Source organism: Syngnathus leptorhynchus, chromosome 6, assembly GCF_054491065.1.
Source record: "Syngnathus leptorhynchus isolate UIUO chromosome 6, UIUO_Slep, whole genome shotgun sequence".
Taxonomy (NCBI): Eukaryota; Metazoa; Chordata; class Actinopteri; order Syngnathiformes; family Syngnathidae; genus Syngnathus; species Syngnathus leptorhynchus.
Window position 1 is genome coordinate 6,867,683 of NC_141200.1, and position 17,734 is coordinate 6,885,416.

The 17,734-nt window shown below is 42.2% G+C and overlaps 1 protein-coding gene across 1 annotated transcript in view; it reads right to left on the bottom strand.

Moving 5' to 3' along the window:
• The window catches only part of mafb (MAF bZIP transcription factor b), a 34,571-nt gene extending 17,165 nt beyond the window's left edge, over window positions 1–17,406 (bottom strand). The window contains exons 1-2 of the mRNA XM_085914644.1: window positions 16,379–17,406; window positions 10,547–10,615 (exon numbers count right to left, since the gene is read on the bottom strand). Of these exons, the coding sequence (XP_085770770.1) occupies window positions 10,588–10,615; window positions 16,379–17,406 (1,056 nt within the window). The 3' untranslated portion in view covers window positions 10,547–10,587. The remainder of the gene's footprint in view (window positions 1–10,546; window positions 10,616–16,378) is intronic.
• Between the last annotated feature and the right edge of the window lie 328 nt (window positions 17,407–17,734).

Sequence of the window (17,734 nt, forward strand, 5' to 3'; positions counted from 1 at the left end):
TTGATTGTGAAATAGATAGTTTGAGGCATCAATGTGTAAAAATAAATAATTAGATAATTAAAAATATAAAATAATATTTTCAGTGATTCTCAAAGTGTGGTGTGAAATGTCTATTGGTAATCCAAAGTACAATATAACTGCCCAAGTACAATTCACTTATTTTACTTTACTATTTCACTTTTAATATATTTGCATTTCATCTAAATGAGCTGCTTGTTTATGGTTGTGTTTGTTTTTTAACCACATCACAGATTTTTTAAAGATTCTGTAGTGGTTGGTAATATTGACGGAGCAGCCTGGACATTTCAGCCCCACACTCCCATCACTTGTGTTTTAATATCCGAGAAGGCATAAAGTGTAGCAGGTTTTTCTCTGTATATTTAGCTGCATGCAGCAACACAATGACAAAAACCTATTTTTAAAGCAATACTATGTCCTATATTATGATGTATTAACCAAAAACCTAATGATACAGTTTAACAAGCATCTTTTCCAGTGTCATTGCAACCGCCAACTACCATTTTCTTGTGCCGTATCAAAATAGTGGACCAGCGATATCACCACTTAACTCAAAACTGAGTTAAAAACTAATTTTGGAAGCAAAATCAGTCATTCTTGACTTGTGCTTCAAAAGGGAAGTGAGACAGGATGGGAGAAACAAATCTGAGCGTTCCATCACAAAAGTGCACAAAATGTGTCCACCGTCGATGCGCTTTTTTCGCCATCTCGGTCTGGCCACTTTGAACCCGAGCCGCATCCTGAAAGCGTATCGGAATGACAATTGATTTGCCAGTTATTTCCTGCTTCCTGTGCGCTAATTGAAATGAAGTGTTTCTACCTGCATCATCTATCAGCAGTGCGCCGCATTTGGGCAGCGCCACACAACATTTGAAGTTTATGAAGCTAATTAAGATAAAAATGGATTGCAAGCAGTCTGTTACTGCCATAGACAAATATTTTCATCAAGTTTGTTTTGGCCTGGAAGAGGGTCTCTCTCAGCTTGTCTGTGAAATTCAGATTTGTAAAACACCTACACTGACTAACAGATATGTAAAATAGTTGGCGCCTCGGTGACTAGTTTGACCGTTTCAGTTATTGAAGTCTCACAATATGTCATAGTAGTTTGACTGCTGAGGCATAGTTCACTTGAATATTTTGCAGGAACTCCTACTTGCATCTTTGCATTCATCATTAAAAGAATCTGCATATTACCTGTGCTGCAACAATTTGCTATGAATCTCATTTGAATCTCATTGAAGGATTCAAACAATAAGGCTTAGCGCCGGAGCTGTGGAAGTGGATGACAAACTCTCATACACCTGCTGTTATCACGGCTGTTGTTGCACACGCATTGGCTTTAATTAATTTGTTTTGATACTCAAGACAAATTCTTTACAGAAGCTGCTGTGGTAATTAACAATTACGCTACATTTAATAAGCACACGGAGATAATGAAACAATTAGAGAGAAACAAGCTGTTTACAGACTGAAGCGGCGCTTTGAACTGGCAAGCACGCTTTTAATTGTCTTTCAGCGGCTTTCCGACTTCAATGAGCGAGAGCGTTGGAAGAAAACTCATCACCACTTGTAAGTCAAACACCCTTCAAAGGAGAAATACAAACCTATAAATTATTACTTGGGGGGGGGGGGGGGGAATATGAAAATAAGCGTTTGGGCGATGCTGTGATTCCGTAACACAAACATTCACATGTGCATCCCTCCACCCCTATTTTTTTTTCTCTGGTGGTGTTATCACAGGGGCCAATTAGCAGGCCCCGGCTTTCTGCTCAGGCACGTGCCAGGGGACCTATAGGGGGCCTGCAGGGCTTCGAGAGGCCTCGGGGAAGCAGGAGAATTATCACACTTTTCATCTCACCGTCTCCTGCGCATTCTCCCTCTGCACTCATTTTGTCCTTCTTCACACAAAGGACGCTCTTAAAGTGTGCACGGCAATTCGCACAGGTGAGGCGGCAGATATACCAAAAAGTTCAATGTTCCTTTATATAAAAAGTCTACACACCCTCGTTCAAATGCCGGGTTTATTGTGATACCCAAAAAAAAAATGACAGCGAAATAAATCACTTATAAAATGTTCTACCTACATATCTCTACAACTCAACAGATTTAAAAATAAAAAGATTTTCAGGGTTTTTTGGATAATGTGTTTGCACAAGTATGCACACCCTCTTGTAACTGGGGCGTAACTGGGTTCACAATCAACCAATCATATTCAGACTCTTGTTAATGAGAATCAGACCTTCCCTGCCAGCATTTAAAGTGCTGCTCATTGTGCTGCTCACAATATGTCTGCCATGGTTTAGAGATATCTTCACAGAATATTTTACAGGAACCCCTAATTGTATTTGTTTTGGGAGCTCTTAATGACAGTAGACAGCAACTGATTGGCAAGTCATTTCCACTGCAATGTTAGCCGGGACAGGCTCCAAAGCTCAGTGAGGATGAGCGCTCTAGAAAATGGATGGATATATTCGCCAATATGGATGAGGAAGACAAAGACAGAAGCTTTGCAGAGCCACTCTGTTACACTACACGGGAAGTCACCACTCTAAAAAGTCCAAAGTGACAAAATGGGACATCGTCCACACGCGTGCACAAAAACACGTCAAGCGGAGAGGCAGGCGCGCGTACATCAGTTTGCGTGACGTGGGCGGCGGCGGGTGGAGGCAGCAGATAAGATAAGTGCTCTTTATTTCTGACAGAGTCGTTTAGTCGTGGACCAAAGAGGAGGACACAGAAAGAGGAGCAGGAGAGAGTTATAGTTATGGAGCTGTCGGAGCTTTGTTGAATGAAATGTCAGGAGGACACAAAGGTGGAGAGAGAAAAGAAAGTGCATACGTGACCTTACCGTGCATGTAACGCTAAGATTTGACAGGGAGTAGTACTAGCTTCAAATCAAATCAGACAAAACAGAAACAACATATGAGTATGGAAAATAAGGAAAGAAATAATAAAGAACAAGATCTGATCGTACAAATCTTACTGTGAGAGTACAATTAACATAAAATACATTTTAGAAGTGCAAAGGCAGCAAATATTAATATTAAACAAAGGTAATTCTCTTTTACAAGACTATTAACGGATTTTTTCAGTCTTCCTTTTACCTACAGTGTGTTTTTGTGCTAATTTGCACAATACACTGCACAAGAAAAGCGGTGCCTTAAATCACATATTTGCTTGCATTGAGGTATCAAAAAAGGTATTTCTGTCATCGCCTCCACTCTCTTCTCCATATGAAGAAAAGTATTTATTTTCATTTATGAAAACCTTTTACCCCCGAGAGTGAAAAACGCCGCGTCTGCAATACTCTGCATGTGCGTGTGTCAAGAGGATCCAGTGCAACGCTGGGGGTTATTAGAAAGAGACTGAGATGCGACAGGAGATTCCCCCTAATTTGGGAATTGCGTTTCTCATCTATTTAAATAAACTCTGTGGCACCTCACTCAAAATACCGGGGGACGATACGGGGAGGCTACGGGAGTCACAGAGCAAGAAAAAAAAAACTGCACAGGCCAGCAAATCTACGCACGCAAACAAACACATACTCACAAAGGGATATGTAGTAATTAAATTGCAATGATCGCCCTATTTTAGCTTTCGCTTTGAAGATGAAAAAATAGCACAAGGGAGAAAGAAAGCTAATAGAACATGAAAAGATCACATAATTTTTCAAAGGCGAGTGGTTACTGCAGCGGAGGAATGGAAGACAAACAAATAGAAAGGGAAAATAAAGGAGAAATGTGTTGACTGCAAATGAACTTTGATTTGTGAAGCTCTCGCCGCTTCGCCGGTGACCCGTGCTGTGATAAACCGATCACAAGCCGTCACACCGGCCTCTGACACCGACCTGACGATCTTTGACCTTCTCGCCGACGAGAGGAGCGAAACTTGTACTTGACCTATGGCCTATGCATTTCTAATAAGCCGATTCGCCACCCTTGCAGGAGCACTCCGTATGTCAATAAGGACCTTATGTGCGTGTGTGTGTGCGCGTGTGTGTGTGTGTGTGTGTGTGCGTGCGTGCGTGCGTGCGTGCGTGCGTGCGTGCGTGCGTGCGTGCGTGCGTGCGTGCGGTGTCTAGCAGTGATGTATGGAGTGTCTTCCCTGTGATGCTGCAGATGTTCAGCCCAGGTGGTCGGATGCTAATAACGTTTCACTTTTTCCCAGTGCTTCCATTTTTTGTAGTTAACTTTTCAATTCTGTAGAATGGCAGTCGAATGGACCACCGCTATTTGCAGGAGAATATTGCAAATACTCAATATTTTAGATTTTTTTAAATACAATATTTTAGAAATTTCCAAGCAACCATTTTTCTTTTTCCTTTTTGGATGATAGCACCTCAGATTTTGTAATTAATTGATTCCAGAATGCTTGATTACAAGCAACATTTTTCATAGGAAATTGTGTAAATCCAATGAATGCGTCTTTAAGATGTTAAAGGTCGCTCTGTATGTACCCAGTTTAATTTGACAACATTAGATCCCCACTGTGCTGACTGATGCAGGTGGAAACTTCTCAATGGTTTCCTGTGAGCAGGTGAAACAAAACACTCCCATCTCACTCTCTCTCTCTACCTGTCTTCTTCCCCGGTCATTAAAAGGCTGTTCTGATTCACCCCCCTCCCTGCCACTTTTGTCATGAATCTTTAATCAGCCTTTTTCAAGTGAGTGGGCAGTCTCAATGGGGCACTGACCTGCAGCCGGGCTGCTGAGACACACTTTCGGATGTAACTTATACCATTACTGCACTGTGAGCCTGAGCGCCAAACGCCAAAATAAAAAGGGATGGAACAACATCTCTGACGACGTGCTGACAAAAAATAAAGGATAGCGCAATTAAATTCCTCCGCATCCCGAGGCGTGAGTGTGTTTACTCTCCTGTTTATAGTCGGGGTAGATCCATCAGCCATGTTGTCTCACTGTATTTTAATACGTTTGCAGGTGCATACATGCACTAGCAGACATGTCACAATGGCAGTAAAGGACAGAACTACCTGCATCCTTCTCTTTGTGCGTCTGCCTCCACACGTCGCCCCCCCCCCCCCTAGCCCCCCACGCACACAATAATGCTGTGGCTTCGAGTAAATGAACAAATAAAATATCTGTGAAGGACTACAAGCTGTTCATTAATCTTTCCTTTCCCTGGTATCTCACTCTTTCCTCGTTTCCGCCATCCTCCTCCTCTTCCTGTAAATGAGTGATTTATCAGCCTTAATTGCCACTCGGTAGTAGTTCACCTGCTCACGTGACCGCCAAACGACAACATGTGATAAATACGGGCAGAAAATTAAAAGCGAAGACTGCTGCACTGCCAGCGTCACATCTGGAGGGAACGGCAGCGTTTGGGATGCGAGAGAATGAGAGGAATCGGCTTAATGGAAACAAAAGCACAGCTTATGATGTCACTTTTGTGTATTGTAATCACAAATGAATCCAATATATTATTTGAATAGCTCCTACATTCTAGACCTTATTTTACACACCAGACCACACTAAAACGTCACGTATGAGCAATCATGTGCAATGTTTGTTTGTAAACAAAACAGCAAAAAATTCCCACAACATAAAGCCGACGTGACAAATGAGATCAGATACAAAAGTTCATTTAATACGAGTATGCTCCACTCACAGCTCGTAGAATGCGCACTCTCTCTAGTGGTATACAGAATCACCAATTGTCAGTTGTATTTAACTTTTTTACTAAGTCTGGAACTAATTTTACACCAATTGATGTCATTTGTTTATTCAAATTTTATGCGCAAAAGATTTTGATGATTTTTATGTTTTGGTTTTTTCGTGAATGTTACAGTGTCTTGAACTTTTACTTTGAATCTACAACACAGACATATTTAATCCTTTTAACCAAGAAACACTGCTGTGATAAATGAATCTGATTACAGATTTGAAAAGACATCAATGTGATATTTCTATAGACCTCACTTGGCTACATAAGAGGAGCAAAATATAAGAACCAGCTCTCAGTATGATTTAATGCCATTCTGCACCAACGCACCCCAAAAAACATCTTGTTTACAGTATTGAACCTCATTAGAGTGTGACCTAATGCGTTGGCCGGTGAGCGTCGGTTACAGCTGAATAAAGAAATGTGTGTACAAGCAGGTCACATTAGAGTGATTCCAGCCCCCTCTTCTTTATTTATTTGTCTGTATTAGCTCGTTGCTTTCTCCCCGCCACTTAAAATTAATGTCATCCGGAGGAAAATAGAAGCCGAAAGCTAAAAATCAGCACTTTCCCAACAGCCCTGTTATTTATCAAGCTAACAAGGAGGAGATGCATCCCGTTTCGGCCAGGGCCCAGGAAATATGTGCCATTACAGCTCGTTGTCGGCGTTTCCAAGTTGGGGGGGGGTCGGGGACGGACGGACAATGCAAGACGGTTAAGACGAGACGTGAGAGGAAACGCGCACATTGTGTCCACCCAAAGGCATCGCCGTGATACATAATCTGCATGTGTGTGTATGAGAAGTGCTGCTGCTGACGGCTATAAAAATAGGATCCTTTAGGGCCTACACAAGACACAGTTTGGCGCCTTGAATAAATTATGCTGCAAGAGAGAGCTTAGCGCTCATTTTCTGCTGCGGAAACACATCCTGAGGACTGTTAGCATTGTCTCGTGTTAACAACTCTGCAGCATGGAGCCAATAGAATTCAATTAGATGTAAACATGGCAAACGTACTTTCAATATACAAAATACAAACAAAACAAAAACAACCACTGAAATAGCAAATTGACTTTTTTTCTTCTCAAATGAGATTTTTTTCATTTGTCATTCTCTCTAAATACATGGTTTTGATATCGTCTTTTACTGAGGTTAAAAAAAAGTAATACGCTTATTTTGACATAGAAGTAAGAAGTACTGATATCTGTTTTTAAAAGTGCTAGCTGATGGCAGCTGACTTCACAACAAGGGGCAATTTGGCAGATAGTGAACAATTCTTCAAAAAAGTGGCTTCAAGGTTTTTATTGGCAGTCCTAGTTGAAGTTTGCATTAAAAATATACAACGAAGATAATGTACCAAAACTACCAAGTTGGCCAGCCTATTGCCAACACACGATGCAAATCATCATAGACCTCTATGCATTGATCTTGTGATAATTATAAACCTTTTAACAATTTATACTCGAGCACAAGCAAAAGCAACACATGCAGACATATACTCATTGTCCTCTGCAAACAAGTAATTTTATTGCAGTTTAGATCCAGTGGTCTTCTATCAAATCTGTGAGTAGTATGTGTGTATTACTTCCTGGTAGCCAAAGTGCATACATCAGAATGAGCAGCACAATGCCCATTTAATTCAGCATGATGCAGCAAGTGTTTGATTCTTAAATTCTATTCATTATGGTACTATTATTGTACACTGTTGAGTGCATTTTTTTAAATTAAAAAACACATTACAAAATGTTTACTGGAATACTCAGGCACTGAAACGGATTAATTGAATTCCCACTCATTTCAATAGAAAAGGATGATTTGCGATACAAACGTTTTAGGTTACAATGCATGGTTATAGAATGACTTAATTTCCTATGATAAAAATCGACTTAAATTGAGTAACAGGATGCTGTGGTGACGCAAGGGGAACAAAGTGTGCGTTTGTCGTGTGCGGAGGAACAGGAGGATGCTGCGGGCGGGAGGAAGGCTGCAGGCTGAAGGCTGCAAGCCATACGTGAAGAAAACATGAGATCACACTGCTTTCCTCACTCAATCAAGATGCGAGCACCCAGTTGCAACCCGAGGACAACGGTGGCTCAGAGGCACACACACACACACACACACACAGGCTGGTAACATCTTAACAACTAATTACGTTTGAATAAAACAACACAACTGGGGCAAACAAGTGAAAACCTCAGAGACACGATTGTATATTAACATAAGTTGAAAAGAGGAGCTGATGTTTGGAGGTGTGGCTCCAGGGCGCAGCTTTGAGATGTAGCAGAAAGCGAAAGAAGAAGAAACACTTTAAAAATGATTCAAATCTATACACACAGTTGTTCTATGCTTGTCGTGTGTATCTTTAAAACTGCTGATGGTTAAATAAATGTTCTGTTTTATGTCGAACACTAACAAGCACTCAAGTCGGAAGAGGCTTGATAATGAGTAACTTCTGGTTAGGGTGGCAGGGAAGAGAAGTACCCTTTTTACAAGATGCTCAATATATTTAGTACACTGTCACTTGGATTGATCACTTTTGATTATTCAACACTGTTTTCTATGTGATGTGGGTTTTTTTTTTTTTTTTGCACTACCGAGAGTTTAAAAAAAGAGAAAAAGGCAAATGGTGAGAAGCAAGGAAGACGTAGTTCTTGGAGCTGTGGCACTGCTGTGAAACCACTTTTAACGTGTCCCGTCTGTGACCTCAGCCCGTGTCAGAGGGAAAGTGCTGAAGCAGGCAGGTGTCCTCCCTCCCACACCGTGTCCCACACAAGCTCACTATCCTGTATTCCGTCACTCACAACTTGGCTGGCCCCTGCCCTGAGCGTGCTGTCACATGTAAAACGTGAAGAAGTGTTAGTACACGTTGAATGATGATGATGATGATGTACTCTGTCTACTGCACACTAATTATAACCGATCGGTTTTCCAAAAGAACACAATGGCCCTGCCGGTAAACAAATATGAAATACTAAGTATTTTTCAAAAATTGATACTAGTGGTCGGTTACCATCTCCATGGTCTGTTCCTTTTACAAATTATGAACCCTAAAAACTGCTTGAGAGCAAATCTCGCAACACCCTTCCACATTTGAGCTGTCGTGGGAGCCTTGCAGTATTATGTCACCTCAAGATTGAAAATCTGAATGTTTTATTTGCCCAAACATGAGTGAAATTACACACATTTTAACAAGCTTGTTTTGTTGAAAAAAATACTCTCTCTAATGTTCTGGTACAGAGGGAACTGGTGTCTGAGTATGAAGTTATGGTTACATGCATTTTTTTAAGAATGACAAAGCATAATGCTCATCTGGAAAAAAAAAAAAAACAGCAAAGTATTCTTCCTGCTGCACCGTAAACTTAGCTCATGCTGATCCTGTTATTTCCTCTGGCCAGCCTCTCAGCTGCACTGTAAAACCTGATGTGTCCACTGTGTGCGTTTGTGTGTGTTTGTGTGTGCGCGCGCACTGGGGGTTAGAGTCAGAGTTGTATTACAGTGCTGCTGATGAGTCGGCCGGCTGCGAGGCTGATACCTCCGCAGCATCCAGCACATTGACCAGGCCTTTAAATAAAGCCTTCGATCTTACAGCAGCACAGAAGGTCACCGCCTGCCTCTGGTTACCCTGCCCGTCCGTCCGTCTCTCTGTCTGCCCGCCCCATATCCATATATATATGTATGTGTCCGCATTCCTATCAGACTGGCCTGAGTCCTCCCACAAGCAGCTCTCAGTTGCTCCGCCAAGATAGAACAATACCGAACATGCCCGTCTGACTCGTCCCGTTCAAATAGCAGAACATGCTGGGTCAGTTCAGGCATTAAAAATGCCTCAACGTAAGCAGACGGTAGATGCAAAAAGTGAAATAAATCGGGACTGTGCACCTTCATTCACATCAGATTAAATAGGCAGACATTTAGTGGAATGAAAACTTCATGTCAAGCAACCTATCACCTTCGATTTTTGCTTAATCGAACATTGTGACAATCGGGCTAACGTGAACATTTTTTTCCCTTCCTTGTGATCAAAGTCAGCAAAGGAAAGATTCTAATATATCTCTGAAGGATTATACGGAATGAAGTATGTTCATGTTATGTCGAGTGTGTGACGGTAAGGGCCAACAATCGTTAAACCTGCTCTGTATTCACCATTGAAAATCAGTATTTTTATGTTTGAGTATCTCATCCCCTCCCATCTGCCATGTGAGTCAGATATGAACTATAAATAAAGGAAAAAAAATACATGCACAGCGTCTGGCTCCTCAGAGGGAGAGGAGTGGGGTGAAGGAGGTTCACAGGGTCACCACATGAAGTGAAAGGTTTTTGGCCTCATCCCCCATGAGCGCACCCAATGTCAGACCCCCTCCTGTCAATCAAGCACTTCTTGTCAGAGAGTAGAGAGAGAGTGAGAGAGAGCGAGAGAGAGAGGAAGGGGTGTGGTCGCCCACGGAGCTAAAAATCGAGTGCAAAATGCATCTAATCATAAAAGGCTCCTCGGGGAACCTGCTGTCAGAAATCTGCATGGAAATAAATCGGTACACACAAGCGCTTTGCTCATAAAAAATTTTCATCTGACAGTTCATAATTTTTACACAAATTTATTTCACTTAATTGTCCTGTTTGAATTATTTCTGAACCTTTGGAGGTTCAAGAGTGGTGACGACATCCTTTCATTGTTGATAACAGTGAGCAGAAATGATAATTTGTGGTTTAAAATGTTCCTCACGACGTACCAAGGCCAAACAAACCTACTTTTGTGGTCAAAGGTATACAATAAAAACACCAAATTGACTGGATGAAGCGGAAAGGTTTTTTTTTTTTTTTTGTTTGTTTTTTTGTTTTTTGTTTTTTTTACCTTAACTGAGGGTGACGGGACGTTGAAGTCCAAATTCTCTATCACAGATGAAGGAATTTTCTCGACGTCCTGCAATGAAAAGAGATTGCAAATTAGTTACAAAAGCAAAGAAAGTCATAAAATAACTTTGTACGTATTCGTAAATTAGAGTTCCGATTTCATCTATAGAAAATGGCTTTTAATTGACTGAAGTATTCAATTATAAATGATTCAAGATAAATTATTAAAAAGGAATGGCAAAACTGTGCAAACCAGAATTATATTTCATCTTTTAGTTCAGTCTGTTTTGGTACATATTATTTTAGTTTTGTTTCCTAAAAATTCATTAATCGATTTACAACAAAGCAACACATAGCATGTGTAAATTTAACGTAATCTAAGAAAAAAATGATTCATAGACATCAGCGCTAAGAGACAAGTGTCATCAAGACAGTACAGCAAAACCTCTTCCTCAGAAATCATACTTTGCTGGGGGAGAAAGGAGGCATGGAGTGACAAAGCAGATTACTGCCTCTCTCAATCCAATCTCAAACTAACATTGACAACTATTCACAAAATCCCGCTCGGGCCAAATGGACTCTGAGCCGTTGGACTGGACTGGAGCTCTCAGTAGCTGAGATGCAGCATACTGAAGATGTTCAATTTGTGACTTGGTTGAGGCTGGACAAACATTTCATAGAAATATCAATAAAAATATCAACATGCTGGTGAAAAAGTTCACTTTTTATTTTTGTCTGTGTTTATTCTCGGTCAACTAGCTCACGGTAAACGGAATATGGACTGTTCTTGTTTTTCAACTTTGTTTCTCTTGTTTATGTTTAAAGATGACTGCGAAAATTATGTGATTGAGGCTGAGGTTATTGTGTATAACCAACACAAAACAAAACAAAAAAAACAACTAGGAGCATTGTGGGGGCATTAACATTTAAATTTAATCTGAAAAGATTAGATAATTAAAATGTTCCTTGTAGGTATATAGCAAGTAATAAGGAATCTTGAATTAAGCAGGACATTCCAACAATGACTGCAAAGTGTGGAGTATTACATTTTTTATGGTGATTCTTAAAGATATTATTGCTGGAATTAAACACATTTTAATAATAAAATGGAAATATGATATTTATTTAGCAAAGAAAAATGCTATGGAAAGAAATATGTTTTTAGGAAATCATATCTTTCTGGAGGGTGTTTATGAGAGTTTTTTTTTTTTTTTTAAATCACTTTTAAGGGTGAATTATTGCTAGTTAGTCTATGTGACGCTGATATAAAAATTTATCTAAATACATTTATTAATATTAAGTTTCTTTAGTAAAACTAAACTCTATCTGCAAACTGACAAATTGAGTTGAACATTTTTTGAGTAAATTCCCGGGAGACCTTGTTGCACTGAAACATTTGCCTTTCTTCCACACCTGTTCTGCATGTGCGTATTTCTCCCAAATAAATTGCAACACACGCATGCACACACACACACACGGATTGATAGGTAGGGCGCAGGGCCCACGTGCTACATGGCAGCAGCGTGTGGGGTCAAGGCCTTTCCCAGGTGCAAATGAGAGGGAGGGGAGCGTTTGGAAGCCTGCACAACATCACGGGCGGGTCACCTTGCCTTGCTTTTGAGATCAATGTCTGTTTGACTGGCAGAGAGACACACAAAGCAGGTGAATCACCTCTCTCTCGCTCACTGGCTTCATTGACATGCAGCTACAAACGCGCAAGCCTCTGGCTGGCCTCCAGCTCCGCAACCGCACGCGTTTGAGCGCCACGCCGCTCCGCCTTCTCCTTCCTTCATGTTCACTTCATGTGGTCCAAAATACACACACAGTGGGCTCTGTGGCCCGCCAGTCAACGCACTGTTGAAAGCGTCAACAGAGACGTCGCGCACTATTAAATCCTAATTAGTTGAAGATTTTTCTTTCAGATACACACACACACACACACACAGCATTTATTATAATGTGTTTAGCGGGTACCACTTTTTGTTGTATACGTTATAAGAATCATCTAGGAAACAAACTACCTTCTCTGAGCCCGTTTGTGTATCTACTTCAATATACAAGAAACCACCACGCCTGAGGAAAAACAACCAATTACAAACAGAAGGCATGACCTGATTGGTTGTTTTTTCAGGCGTGGTGGTTTCTTGTCCATCAAATTAGACCCACAAGTTGTTGTTTTTTTCTCAAATATATTGAACTATCATGGACAAAAACACTTACAGGCCACATTACAGAATTGCCTATTGCTCGCGAGGCCCAAAATCAGGGGCACAGTTATTAATATCATTTTTTTTTGCAATTGCAGACCACTGTGAAGTTGAACTACAATAAAGTCTCGCAGTGCATCTCAAGCAAAATGGAGTAAGATCATCAAGGTTGGAAAGAGTGATTTTTTTTTTTTTTTTTTTTTAAACACCACTCTTGTATTGACCTGGACTGTGAAATTAATACCTCACAAAATTGAAAAATCTTCATACAGCTTTTGTTGTGGATTGTGCAAGTTAGCTTTATGTTGTGATCATTGGATTGGATTCGGAGCATCTCAAGATCTCCGCTCACCACATACACACACCCACACACTACTCCTGAAGATGACAGGACAAGCTGAATTATGAGTGTTTCAAATAAATGGCACATAACTCAGGGCGAGACAGTCCGCTGCTGCGGGTGCGCCTGACGGACGTGTGGCGCCGCGACATGAATGCAAGCCATTTAAATCACTTTAAATGTAAATGTTTATTGTGCCGAGTGATGCGGATGCAGATCGGGCGGCGGAGGAATGTATGCTTTTCTTTCCAAGAACGTGAACAAAATGTAGCGTTGCAAATTGAGAAGAAACGTAAAGGATTTGCTCTGGTAATGCAAAACTCTTTGCACGATAGATGATAACAACAAGCTGGCTTTTCTCCATCCTTAACATTTATGACGCAATCCTTTTTGGACTGACGGAACCAAAGTACAGAACAAGCTCTACAATGTCAAGATAAAATGACTTATTCTCATAGATTTAATGCACTTAGCACCCATTCGTCCTATACCGCACAAGGTCAAAAAAAGAGACACGGATGTGTGGTCAGCGAGCACTCCGGCAAATGGACGGCGCGCGGCGGCGCATTCTTTTGTGCTGTTAATTTCGAGACATTAATGTGAGCTACGCCGACATGATTCACATGCCAATATTGATACATTTCAAAGCGATTTCCCATAGTTGACCTGAAAAGTGAGGGAGCCCAATATGGTGACAGAGGACAACTACATTATCTTTAATAACTTAATCACAGGGTGGAGTGCAAAGTGAGTGACGAGTCAATACGTAGCGAGGAGGAGAATAGAATTACTCTTCATATTGAGGTGATTAATAATTCCATGTGTGTGTATTTCACTTCCTGTGCTGAAGAAGCAGTGAGCAGGTACAGGAAGTGAAGCACGCCAAATAGCAATACTCAGTACACAGACAATTCCCTCACAGCATAACCAGCAAAGTTGCACTTTTAGATTCTGGGTTGTAACACTTATGGAATTAAATACAACACTACCAGGACCTAATCAGATCGGAGGGGTATAAATTAGTGGACACACACACACATATATACACACATACACACACACGCACACGCAAGCATACACACTAAAGGGCTTCTCCCGGACCTTCCTCCAATCGTTTATCATGAAGCGAATCGCCACACAAAATCATCGTCCAGGTTGTACAAACGCATCACCTCACTCTAATCTAGACCACGGCAGGTCACCACCGTGTGTGTTTGTGAGTACAGTACATGACGTGAGCAAAGTATGCAGTAGATGTGCATTCAAACATGTTCACCACAATAAGACGTTTGCATAGGAAACACACATTTGAAGAAAGAACCAATAACTCCTCCTTTCTTTAACATCCCCCCCACACACACACATACACACACACATACACACACACACAACAACAAAGACTGCATGCGTGATGACCTTGTACACCAGCTTTGTTCTTTAAAACCATGTTAGTCTGCAGGAAAGCAGTCAGTCGCTGCAGGTTTGAGCGACTTTGAATGCCTCATGTGGCCTCTCAGTACATTTTTGGGGGGGTATCTCTGTACTCAAATAAATTGGAGTAATAATTGTTGAATAATCTTAAACAATTGAAACTGTTTTGATATTTATATTAGCAGTGCAATAGCGGTATCCAATATAATAATTACATACTGTTCTATTGTTTTAGACAACTGTTTGAAGATTATTCATTCTCTCCTATGAAACATGATTCAATATGACCATTTTTTTCATTAATTTTAAACTATGTTAAATTTATTTTTCCTGTTTTTTGTGCACACAACGCAAATCCAACAAGTCGACGTCTATCAACTTAAAAGAAAAGTACAAGTTTACTCAAAAATCAATCATTGACTAGATCGGTTGCACACAAAGTTCACATGTGGCTTTAACTCAGACACACTAAAACGTGTTATTTTAAGTATGACGATTTGCTTCGCTTTGTCCGTGTGCGTGTTTGCAATAATTGGGAGGGATTTCAAATTTCTGCTGTGCAACAGGTGAAGATCACCACTTTCAGAAATACATATAAAAAAAACAATTATTCCAAAAATAATGGGAATATGTAGATAAATCATCGCTAATGGACAATGGACTAGAAAATAAGACACAGCGCCGTGCGTAAATTGCGCATTGCCATTCCACTTCGATGAGGCATTTACTTTCACTCATAACACATTTAATTGAAATAATTTCTGTTTATGTTTCATCGGGAGGCAAAAGCAAAGGCAAACACACAAAACACACACACACACGCACACTGACACACACAGCTTTGTGGTGTCGACATGCAGGCGGAGAGTCGCACATACTGTGCGTAATAGGGAAAAAAAGGATCGTCAGGAGAAAATATTTTTTTTCCCATTCAATAACTGAATGGTGTGTTTATTCGAGTCCATTTTAAAGCGTTGTCGCTTCTTCACTGACACCACAAAAAGGACATCACAATGACCGATGCATAACACTGACAACATAATGGATTTTCCAAACAGTTTGTTCAGCGAATATAGGCTACCCATAAACTTCTGCGTAAGTCCTCAAAAAGTACAAAACACTAAAAGCTTATTTTTGCAACACTTTAGCCCGCTTGTTGATCTACTTTACTTTGTTTAGTCATGATAAATTAAAACAGTCGGCGAATCCTGAAAACTTGGATTTATTTCAATGTCATCCCGACCTGAGTGTGCTCCAAATAGGACGCGAAAAAAGTGTGTCAGGGTCCAGGTGACGCGTGGATATCGTCCAGATTCCATAAAGGGCGATGAGGCTGATCAATGCGGTTAAAACACAAATAAAAAGAGAGAAAGAAAACATGACCAGCATGCATGGCTTCACAGTCGCGGGTATTTTTTTTTTTCTTTACAGAAATAATTCAAATCTGTTCAGATTAGTTTGGATGTCTTCACAGGGTAAAATGGGGTGTATGGGTGGCTCTAAAAATGACAAAATAAAAGTATACTCTGAACACACACAAAAACAGGAAAATGAATGCACGTCTGCTGTCGTTGCGGGGAAAAAAGTGAGGAAATGATAAGCGATGATGAATCATTTAAACACAAAACATGATGCAAAGCCAAACTCCAAAGTCCACCAACTCATCCCGAGAGTCAGTCAATTCAGAGCCTTATTCTCGCCAAGAAATGCCTTTGTCAACATATTGTCCTCTCTTGACACTTTTTTTTTACGTGCGCAATTTTACGCACAAACTAGTTAACTGCGCGCAAGAGTTTGGTTTAAAAAAAAAAAAAAAAAGGAGAAAACTTTTCGTTCATTTTACGCCGAGACTCACATGAAAAACTCCGGAGACGAAGGGTTGTGGTCGCTGCCGGAGCCCCCGTTTTCTCTGAAGCCGGTGGTGATGAGCTTCTCGTACTTCTCCTTGTAGGCGTCCCTCTCCCTGGCCAGCCGGGAGATCTCCTGCTTGAGGTGGTCCACCTGCTGGATGAGCTGCGTCTTCTCGCCCTCCAGGACGTGCCGCTGCTGCACCCGCTTGTAGCGGCACGACTGGGCATAGCCGCGGTTCTTTAGTGTCCTCCTCTTCTGCTTGAGGCGGATCACCTCCTCCTTGCTGACCCCGCGGAGCTGCCGGTTGAGCTCCCGCACCGACATGGTCACCAGCTGCTCGTCCGAGAAGCGATCGTCCAAGCGAAGGTGCGGGTGGTGGTGGTGATGATGGTGGTTACCCCCTGCGCTGCCGCCGCCTCCTCCTCCTCCGCCGCCGCCGCCGCCGCCGCCGCCGGATTGGGACCCGGAGGTCGGGTGGTGTGCCCCCGCGTGGTGGTGGTGGTGATGGTGGTGGTGGGGCGCACCGGTTTGCGCCGCGGCTGCAGCGATGACCGCCGACACCACGGCGGCCGCCGAGCCCATCTCCTCCCCGGCCATGGCGCCCGCCGGTGCCGCCCCCCCGGCGAACTGCTGCCCCCTGGCATAGCCGTCGAAGCTCTGGAGCGGGTGGCTGCTACTGATGAGCGCCTCTACGGCGTCCTCCGGGCTGAAGCCCAGAGCCTCGGGGTTGAGCTGCTGTTGGTAGCCGGTCATCCAGTAGAAATCCTCCAAGTGCGCCTTCTGCTCGCTCCCTGATCCCGGACTGGGCGCCGAGAAGCTTGGAGAGGGGGGAACCGAGCTGCAGGGCGTGCTCATCGGGGTGGAAGACAGGGATCCCCCGGCGACCAGGCGGCTGCACTGGCTGATGCTGCGATCGGGCTCCAGCGGCTCCTTTTTCACTTCAAACTTCATCAGATCGAAGTCATTAACATATTCCATGGCCAGGGGACTGGTGGGCAGGTCGGAGTTGCTCATTGCCAGCTCTGATGCCATCCTCTTGCTGTTGACAGTCCTCCAAAGGGGGTGAGGAGCACCTGTCAAAGTGGGCTGTTGAGACACGCACTGAGCCAGCTTGATTTCTTTATTTATTTGAAGCGGAGCAAATAAAAAAAAAAAGGAAGAAGAGAAGTATAGTGAGGCTCCTCGCACTAATTGCGCGGCGTTGCTTTGCTTCGGGAGAGAAGTTTGGGTGTTTTTTTTAATGTGTTCCCCTTCTATGTGACGCAGTGGAGCAGCAGCGGTGTTCCCAGCCTCTCTCCCGGCGTGTGTGAGTCTGAGCCTCCGCTCTGCCTCTTTCTGCCATTTAACACTTCATGGCTCC